The following is a 10,101-nucleotide window of genomic DNA, read 5'->3' on the forward strand; positions in this document are numbered from 1 at the left end:
AGCGCTGTCAATAGCCGAACATGGCATGTTGCTCCCTGTTGTGTGTCTGTGTACTTTTTTTGTCGTGTTTATTTTATTTCCAATAATGCAATATCATCTTTCCGTCACCCCAAAAGCGTTTGTTTCTGTATGTGTGCATGTTTGTCTGTGAAGGAGCAAAAGTATCGCACTTGGAAACAACAAAAAACAGCCCAATATGGAACGAATTTTTTGAAACTCGAATTAACCAAACAATTGAAACATTTAACGATTAAACGATGATCCTGAGCGATGAGGGCCCGCTACCCGGAAAACAATGAGGCAACAATGATGAAACCGTCACTTAAACTCCATGATAGTTCCCATCCGCGAGTGAGCAAAAGCAGGAAGATATCGACACGGCTTTATGATACAATAGGATGTAAGGAAGATGCCTATCCACAAACGGACGATTTTGTTGATCATGCGTGCGCTAGAAACATAACTGCTGCAATTTCGTATGCAGACACACTTAAGATACTGTTTTATTTTTTGCTAAACCACAATAAAGAAATGTGAAAATGTAAAACTTCACAGTGCGTTCCTTACTTGCTTGCTTTGATTATTTAGACGTAGAAATGCTGCGCAACGTCTTCTACCCGCCGTTTGGTCCATCCAAGGGACACATTTTTGTCTACGTAAGGCAAAATGAAAAATGAAAGACTGATCCAAGTGAGCCAGCTCTCTTGCAATTTAATGCCTTGTTCAGCAACACGTGCATAGCATATGTTATATACTCATGAAGCTGATGTTATGTATTACTGCGAATTATGACTGTATCATGGCCTGGCATCTACAAGTAAGTGCACGTTTGGCCAGTCTAAATCATAAAACCAGCGAAGTTGCATCGGTTCGACAAGCGTAGCTACCGTTATTGTTCGGAAACGTCTATTACTAGAATACCCCTGGTAAGCTCTTGTATGCTCTGCGCATAGACAGTTAGAATCTTAGTAGCCCTTCGGCAATTGCAGGTCCCAACTTCAACCAAGCAATATGGACGACGTAACGGTGCCGGTCTGTACCGATGAGCTTAACATAACCAACCACAAAACTCTCAAAATGAGAGGGGATGAAGCGACCCGTCCTAACTGGCACAGTTGAAGCGACCAGTACCATGGGATGCAAAATATATCGACAAAAAGCGGATCAAAGGGAATAATCGATCAATGATGAAAATAATTCCGTTTAAATAAAATATTTTTAAAATGATCATCAATTCGCCATTTGGACTAAACTACGTTTTAGGTGTTAATATTATGACCACAAAGAGGAACGCGAAAGTATTAAGGGGTTTTACTTACCTTCAAGACTAGCTTTCATTATAACTTGATTCTTCATTGCGATTTTGTTCGACCCAACTGCGATGTTACGGAGCCTTCATCAGGATAGTTTCAATGCCTTACTTTCTGTATCACTTACTTCACACAACACAAACTACACTCAGTGTATCTTTGGAACCACAAATTGTCACAGATGGCCGATTGTATCCGCACCGTTATTCGACACTTTCTTTCAACGTTGAACAGCACAACCCGAATACGACCAACTATTCCAAACACTGGCTCGCTGCTGTTGCTCTATGTGTACTAGGACGATTCTCGCTTTTATTCCTTGATTCGTCAATCTTCACTCCATTGCCTACTTCATTCTTGGCAGTTTACTATGCCGTTACCACTCGCTAAAGGATATGATATATTTATATTGATTTAATTGTTTAGTTAACTTTGACGAAGAACTGAACATACTATTTCTCAAGATGGTTTAAAGGCCATAGAGGGCAGAGTGTCGTTTTTATAATTTGCATGACAACACCGGTCGTTTATTGAATTCGTTCACATTCATACATATTCACTTCGAGTAGAACATTTTTGGGGTGGGGGCACCGAGCATTACCGGGGAACGCGGGGCTCTGCGGTCCATCCTGCGTTTAGGTTTGTTTTCAAAATGAAAAAAAAATATAGCAAAGCGCGTTATCGGCATCCGAGGTAGCCGACATCCGTTGTTTGTTCGTGTTTTTTTTTTTATTTGGAGTAGATCTATACCAACTCGCTTTGCGTGCCATCGTATGCTTTACGATCGTTCGATACTTTTGGTAGCGAATCTCACTCGGATACCTACGGTTCATGCAAGGGATTTTTTAATTCTTCTTCTAAGCATCAGATCCATTGTTTTGCGTGTTTGCTATTTTCCCCATTCTGTCTCTCTTTTGCATTCGACAAAATTTGAATTCATTCCTCCAGCGAACCGTGGAAAAGATCATCATTACATCGTTCCACCTTCGTTTACATATCGCCGATCTTCAACAAATTCTCTCATATTTTCTTCATCATACGGTGCGTACCTTCTTGTTCGCCTGTACCTAGCTCTGATCCATCGAAAGGTCGCGCCCATCGGTATTACTGTTCGTCACCCCGGATGAGTCCTTCTGTACCGATTCAAGCAACGGCTGCAGTTCCGATGAGCTACGAATGAGGGCCAAAAACTCGGCCAAATGTTGATTTTTGTCTGGAAAAGACGAAGAAAATGAATACATATTTCTGTGTCTCACGCGGGTGAAGCACCAGTGCACAACTTTCTTACCAGCCTTGGGAATTTGCAAGAGCGCTGCGACCGCTCGTAGTGCCGATCGTTTCAACTCATCTTGCTTCTCGTACTCCTGCTTCACCGAGTTGGCCTTTACCTTGAGCGTGCAGGTGGCCCGCAGTGGATCAACGAACTGATCGAGTTCTGCAGTTGACATGGGAATTAAAAAATCGATAAAATTGTTTGGATCAAGAAATTTACGATCTTCCTTTCGGTCATGGGTACTTACTCTGCAATACGGCATTTGGGCAGAGGGCAGCTAGACGAGCCGTCATCAGATAGGTGAGCATTTTTATGTCATAATGGTCGCGCAGACCAGCCTGTACATGCTCGAGGAACTGCATAATGTCCACACGATCTAACCCCTGCTCGAGCAGTGTGTACATACACTCGAAGGCCGCTTTCCGAATGTCCAACCCATCGTCGACGGTGTGCTTGAACGGGCCCATTTCTACCTCTCGAATCAACTCCTTCTTTACCTTCGTTTCCGAGTACAGCTGAGGTAGCAGTTCCGGCAGTAGGTCTCGCACCAAGCTCGGTTTGTTGTGAACGGCTGAGTTGAATGCGACAAGTGCTACGCGGCGCACCGACGGTTCAGGGTCCTGTAGTGCAAACAGAAACTGGCCGATGCACTGACGCAGCAACGGATCGATCGGTTGCGGCTGATCGGAGATCGTGAACTTGATTGCCGATACGACAGCAGTCCGCATGAGGGCGCTCTCACTGCGCAGCGCTACCTGTAGCCGGGGTAACAGCTCTTCCGGATTAACGAGTACAAGTTTGCCGAGACATTCGGCCACCACGTTACGCGAACCTTCCTCAGAGCACTCACAGTGCTTGAAGAGCTGTGTCCAGATCGAAGGGACTGATGGGAGCAGCTGCTCGAGCCCGGCCTTGCTGGTGGAGAGCGACGAAATGAGCTCCTTCAGTGAATGCAGCAACAGATACTGTCGCTTCGGTTGCGCTTCTATCTCGTTCAGAATGAACGGTAGATAGTGGTTCAGATTGCCGACCGCGATTGCACCGAGTGCATGACTGGCAGCTCCTTTCACGTCCTCGGAAGATGCCGAAAAGCAGTTTAAGATCGTTTGTGCCAACGTGTCGATCGATTGCAGATTGCTGCCGGAAGAGAATTAGTGTAAAGTGAGCTGATTTTAAAAATGTGTTTGCCGCTGGCAATACTTACAAATGACGTCCAATTTCACCGATTGTTAGTAGATAGAAGACGAGCGGCATATCATTGCGGCGATTGTGGATCTCGACCAGAAATTCGTTCGCGACCGAAATGGCATCGTTCGGGATTTGCATCGTCAGTGCAGCGATACATTTGGCCAACGAATGATACGCTTGCTTGTGCAGTGGAGCCGATTGCTGGTGCTGGGTGTACACTGGTGTCATGAGCATCTTGAGCAGATGACGATAACCCAGGCCTGGCAGCTGGGCCTGCACGAGGGCCTGGAAGAGCTTCAAGGTACAGTTGAGTGCCGTTCCTTGGAGTAGCGGTGATCGGACAAGCGTCATCACTTCCTGCATAATTTGATCATGCACTCCGACCAAGGCTTGTGGTTGCTGTCGCGCCACCGATGTCAGCAGTACGAGCGAGAGCTGCGCTACATGAAGGTCCGATTCGCTCAACAGTGGTGGCACTTCGGCTACCGCGCTACGGAGAAGCACCGGATCAAGGCACTGGCTGTAGTGCGATACGAGTGTATCGAGCAGCGTAAGAGAGTTGAGCTTCAGCGCACGTTGGTTCTTGCGCAGGAATGAACCAAGCACGGGAATCACCTCTCCGATGATGGGGCTGAGGTTAACGCGCAGCGGTGACCCCGCAATCATCGTGAGTGCTTTGACCGAGCTAAGTCGTGTCACTTCGTTTCGCAGGCGCTCCATAAACAGCGGCAGACAGGTGACGAGCTCCGGCTGCAGTACGTCACCCATGTTGGCTATGATTTGACCCATACAGGCGATCGCGCGTTCCTTTACCTCCTGATCGACTTCGGGTGAGCGCAGCTTCTGGAGTGTGCTCGAGTATAGCTGGCTCACGTAGGGCGAGAAATCAAAAGCCGCCGTCTGCACGTCAACTGGTCGGATCACCTTAACGAGCTGCTGCAGCACGAGCAGAGCTTCGGTGGCGATCTTGTAGAACGGATCAAAAACTGCGTTCACGATGAGCGGCACCAGGATTTGGATGTGTGCATGGAACACCTGTGGGTTGTGGCCGACCAGCATGCAGTACACGAAGCCAAGCGCATCAATCTTCATGTTGGACGTGGAGTTTTTATCACTCAGCGAGTAGTGAATACCACCCATTAGTTGGTCGATGTGATTTGCAAGCGCTCCTGGGAGTGCATTCAGCAGCTCGCGCAACAACAGAAAGCAATCTTGGCGCGTTTTTACCGATTTTTCGCGCATCAGTGGCTGTACTGCACGGACGATTGTCGGCACCTGATCTTGTAGCATGCTGATCGGACCGGGAATCTGCTCCATTGAATCAGGATCGTGTCCGATGTCGTCACCGATTGGGCGAGTCGATTTCAGCAATGCAAGGTACGCGTGAAAGATATCCGATTTCACATTCTCTTCACGCTCTACAGGAAGAGGAAACCAAGAGATCGATTAGAGCATTACGCCGTGGAAAGGCGCGTCACGAGTTTACCTTTAAAGCGGGCGATCAGTGCCGGCGAGAGAGTTTTGTAAAACTCTTCCAGAAGCTCGTGACGCGTGGAGATGACCGATTCGAGACATTTGGCAGCCGATCGGCGCACCTTCCAGCTCATATCATCATCATCACTGTACTCCTCACTGTCAATTTCCTCGTCGTCTTCCATGTCCATCGAGATGCCACCATCGCCATCGTCCGCCTCGTAGTTGTAATTTGGATCGTACGTGATGTACTTTAGACAAAGCTCAACAATCTAAGAGAAGGAAGATAAGCAGAAACAATGCACCTAGTACCTTTTACTAAGGACGATTGAATATCTCTTACTGTAGGGATATGTGGCATTATGGCTTCCGGGCATCGCTGCACGAACGCTTCACAGGCCTGCAAGCAAAACTCTCGCAACTCATCGTCGTCGCGCTGGCTATACTGGTTGAGCAGAAACATGACGCGCTCGATGTGGCTACACAGACGGTGGCCCGCCTGGCGGCAAATCGCTGCCAAACACTGGATGTACGTCCGGATCGTGCCCGGGTTTTGCGATTTTTCGAGCCCATCCAGCAGATGTTCGATCACCTTGTTGTACGCACTGTTGTTGCATGTCGTCAGCAGATGGGACAAGGCGACGATCGTGCGCTTGCGAACGGCCTGTCGAGCCGATCCGAGCTGCGGTACGAGAGCCTTCAGGATCAGCTCGTGGAACGGTACCAGCAGATCTCCGAACCGGGACAATAGATCGGATAGAATGTCGAGCGCTTCGAGCTGCACCGATACGTCCTCCTTCTCGATCGCGGCACTCAGCTTCCCGGTGATCCGCTGGCACACGTTCGGTACGAGCGAGTTGGACGACTGTGGCAGCTCGGAGATGACCGTCTTCAGGCCGATGCTGGAGATGTCCCGCAGCTGCTCGTTGTTCGACACCATGTTGGCGCACAGCAGATCAACGATCGTTTCCACCTGATTCTCCTTCACCTTGTTCACCAGCGGACCGAGGCTGTACGACGATATAGAATCAGAGATCGGGTTAAAAAGAAATGTAAATACAACAGAAACAAGACCCTCGCATAACCTCATTCCAGAGCTGCCAGGGATGAATCCGGCAGCTATCCAACCTACCACTTAACAGCCAGATTCTGCACTTCGCCGTTTTTATCCTCCAGTAGCCGGAGCACCATCCGGACGACCTTTTTCTCCGATTCGTCGTCCAGCTTTATGCTGTCCTTCTGTAGCTCCGTCATTAGATCGTTGGTGGCCATAAACCGAAAGTCCTTATCATTGGACGTCATCTGGCGATGGGCACGGAGAGGAAAAGAGATGAAATTATTTTAGTAATCCAATTCTCGTAGCCTAGCGCAGATCATGGCATAGGGTATAGGGATCTTCTCAAAAGCCCTTTCCGGTTAAGATAAAATGCCTTCGTCATGTAATCAAAGGTGCAGTGGGCTGAGAAGACGGTGTCTTCCTCGCTGTCTAGCGACGTTCTTAAAATTCCTGAATCTGCGTGTTGGTGTGTTTGTGCGTGTGTATGAGTGGATCGCGGTTGTTTTGATAAATTTGTTTCTAGGAAAAGGCCCATGATCTGTTTTAGCGTTGGCACAGAAGCAAATAGGTCCTCGTTTTTCGCTTTCGCTTTAATCGACACGAATCTCTTCTTCGCCAACGCTAGAACACGGGTCGTGCGAGAGTCAGGTCGGTCGGTCGGCTGAGGAGGATGAGTTGCGATTGTCATGACGCTGACTTGCAGATGAGCTGGGAGTTTTCTGTGCACTTTTCTGTTGCGCTACGTCGTGTTTTGTGATAGCCCAGCTTGTTGGACATGCCGGGGTGTAGTAGTAGTTACCTTCTCCAACAAATTCGCTATCTGATACGACGCCATCGTTGCTGGCTGCTGCTGTTCCGAGGCCGCTACTGCTAAAGTTCCGGCCGCCTGAAGAAAGATGCGTGGAGGTCACAACAGTGAACGGCGGCACTGATAAGAGGCTGCCGGGTGCGTGCGGTTGTTCGTGATGTGAGCCGAAACGTTCGCCTTTTGTGAAACCTTAGTTATCACGACCACCGGAGTACCAACAAGAACTCGAAGAACGCGAAATCGGTTTGGACGAGCCCCTCAGGACCGCGCAGGATGAGAGGAAAGGGCTAGCGTTTTTGCCACCTCGATCACCAACTGCAACACTAGCTAGCAAGGGTTTAGGCGTTAGTTTAGGACCGCGGACGATGGGGAAGAAATGATAAACACAACACTCGGCACCACAAAGGACACCTTTTTCCGTTTTTGCTGGGAATTTCGCGAACGCTGGTTTTTTTTGCTGGCACACCGGCCGTCTGACACTGACGTTTCCATGTTCACAGTGCGCGGTTGAGTACTTGCATACTCGGTCGGATTGCTATAATTTTTGGTAATATCTTGCGGTAATAATTCTGTTGCTAGGGCCACAACTTAGCGAAACTAGCGAGAAGAGGTTTCTTTAAAAATGAGCAAATAACGGAGATTGTTCCTTCCTCACAACAATATTTTATAGCAATCCCGCGATCATGGTTATAGCACGCTGCGGGATAGTGATAAGGGTTACTCGCAACGGCGGTTTCTTCGGTTTTTCATTTTCCACAAAATTGAAAAACTCTCTCGGAAAAATAAATCGATTTCATAACTTTTATTTCAATTTGTGTCAAGATATTTGCTTGTGTACGAGTAATTCTAAGCGCGTCTTATGAGCGTAATCAGGGAAAGAATAAAGTTTACGTGTACTTCTAGATCGAGCGTCATAGTTTATGCTTCATTTTACCCATAAATTAAGAGATGCAAGAGAGGATGATGTTCCTTAAAGTCTATCTTCGCAATTCACAGTTTTTTTTCAAAAAATTATACAGCTTACACAACGGAGGATAAGGAAGGCTTATGATATAAACATTAATAATACAGAATCTGCTTCCCCGTACTGCCGAGGAGTGCGTCGAGCCCGCTCAGGCTGTTTTGGGAGGTTTGCTTGTGAATTGCTTAATGAATAGAGCCCTTAGACTGCGCATTGGAGCGATAACGTAAACGATGGCGTAGAATGTAACTACACAAGTCAACTATAGCTCACACTACTAGCACTGGATGTGTTCAGCATTTACGAACTAATCACCCGCTACTAACAGATTTCATGGTTTTGGAACAAAAACGAACGGAAAAAAGAAAAAAGGGAAATTACATAAATTAAGTCTTCCTTATCCACGGCACCTAACTGATACAATAGAACTGCTATTATAGCTACACAAAACAAACGATCTATGAAGAAGAGGCATTTTTGGCATATTATTTGTCGTTAACGTAAGGGAGAGTTTTGCTCCCCAGAATAATGCAATCTATTTCGGGTTTTCATTTCCATTTACGTTTCCGTGTTTGTATACCTATGCTAGATGTGTGTAGTATATGCTAAATATTATCGAATCGATTGGTGTTGTTCGTCGTTACTTAATACAAATTGCGCATCTCAATTATGATTTCTTCTGCTTAATCTCGTCTCGTCTATGCTGGAGCAGGATTAAATACTAGAGCGAATAAAGAAGTAGCAAAACACACACCACCACCTGTTGGCATGGTGTAACGTTGGCCTGTACTAGGTAATGTTTAACTTTCTACTGGTGCTCTCCCCAAAAACCTCACTTTTGTATGTGCCTAGGTGTGTATATATGTATATTTAGCAGCACCTTTCAGGTGTCTATGTAAATTGGTGAATTCATCTTTCGTCCTAGCACTATACTTTCACGTGTCTACACTTTTTGGTCATTCATAGAAAAGAGATAAAGAACAGGAATTATCGTAAGATCATCACGCTTTGGAAGACACGTGCCCCATACAGGCACACGCCACTCGATACATAAGTTAGAGCTATGCGCTGGGATGCCCGCTCAAGATTGTCGATCGATCGTTTGGAAGAACCACTCGGTGAATCGGCGCAACTGCTGTACGGCTGCCATGCTTTCATCCTGCAGCCGTCGGTTCTCTTCCGTTAGCTTCCGTACGGCGTGTTCGAGCGAACGACGGCGACGCTGCTCACGCAACACTCGATCGGATAGCTGGCTGACCTGACACTGTAGCTCAGGTAGGCTGGAGCTGTTTTGCAGTGCCATCAGAGCCTGCTGTTGAGCGCTACTGCTCCCGGTCGAAACGGGTGAGGCAGAGCTCGGTGTCGAGGAGGACAGATCGGCTCCACTGCCGATGCTACTTCCGGTGCCACTAATGCTGCTGCCACCAGTGCCGCCATTCAGCAGCGTCTGCTGATGCTGTAGTTGCTGCAACTGCTGTTGCTGTTGCTGCTGTTGTTGCTGTATGTGATGCACGCCATTCAACACCTGACTGATGTCGTCATAGTACACGCTACTGCCCGGGTGTGATTTAACGGTTTCGGATAACTGCAAAACAGGAAAACGAACCAACTGTTAATTATTTGCAGAGCTTCGATACACTATAAATGAAAGAATTTTTCGTACCTGAGTCATTGCTTTGGTTGCCGTGTCCACCAGACTGCTCCAATCCATCTCCTTCATGTCTGGCAGAGGGATCTTACCCCCACCATTCGTAGTGGCCGTCGTTGTGCCATTGGTTTGTGGTGGTGCGGGTGCTGCCGGTGGTAGCATCAAACCTCCTCCATTACCACCAGAACCAGCACCACCATTCTTCAGAATACCGCCACTACCATATTGTAACTGCTGCTTGCGGCTGGGCGACAGCTTCAGATGGTCCTCGTTCAGATGATGCTTCTGACCCAACAGTAGTAGCTCACTGGCCGGACTGGAGCTGTTCGATGACACAACTGTAGCTGGTCGTGCCGTCGTAAAGATGACATCTTCCTCTCCCG

General features: G+C 47.6%; 2 protein-coding genes across 3 annotated transcripts in view; both read right to left on the bottom strand.

The window, feature by feature from the left end:
• Positions 1–1,675: 1,675 nt before the first annotated feature.
• Positions 1,676–7,538, bottom strand: LOC125959117 (cullin-associated NEDD8-dissociated protein 1). Its single transcript, XM_049691909.1, has 8 exons — positions 7,101–7,538; positions 6,377–6,546; positions 5,588–6,254; positions 5,258–5,516; positions 3,788–5,189; positions 2,831–3,720; positions 2,599–2,745; positions 1,676–2,523 (listed from the first exon to the last, which is right to left on the bottom strand). The coding sequence occupies exons 1-8, from the start codon at positions 7,134–7,136 to the stop codon at positions 2,378–2,380; spliced, it is 3,717 nt and encodes a 1,238-aa protein (XP_049547866.1). The 5' UTR covers positions 7,137–7,538; the 3' UTR covers positions 1,676–2,377.
• Positions 7,539–7,674: 136 nt separating this feature from the next.
• The window catches only part of LOC125959116 (signal-induced proliferation-associated 1-like protein 1), a 72,288-nt gene continuing 69,861 nt past the window's right edge, over positions 7,675–10,101 (bottom strand). For both annotated transcript variants that reach the window (XM_049691908.1, XM_049691907.1), the window contains 2 exons: positions 9,734–10,101; positions 7,675–9,655 (listed from right to left, as the gene is read on the bottom strand). The exon at positions 9,734–10,101 is cut by the window's right edge and continues 4,825 nt beyond it. In XM_049691908.1, coding sequence (XP_049547865.1) covers positions 9,152–9,655; positions 9,734–10,101 — 872 coding nt within the window. In that variant the 3' untranslated portion in view covers positions 7,675–9,151. The remainder of the gene's footprint in view (positions 9,656–9,733) is intronic.

The sequence above is a fragment of the Anopheles darlingi genome, chromosome 2 (genome assembly GCF_943734745.1).
Source record: "Anopheles darlingi chromosome 2, idAnoDarlMG_H_01, whole genome shotgun sequence".
In the NCBI taxonomy this organism is placed as follows: Eukaryota; Metazoa; Arthropoda; class Insecta; order Diptera; family Culicidae; genus Anopheles; species Anopheles darlingi.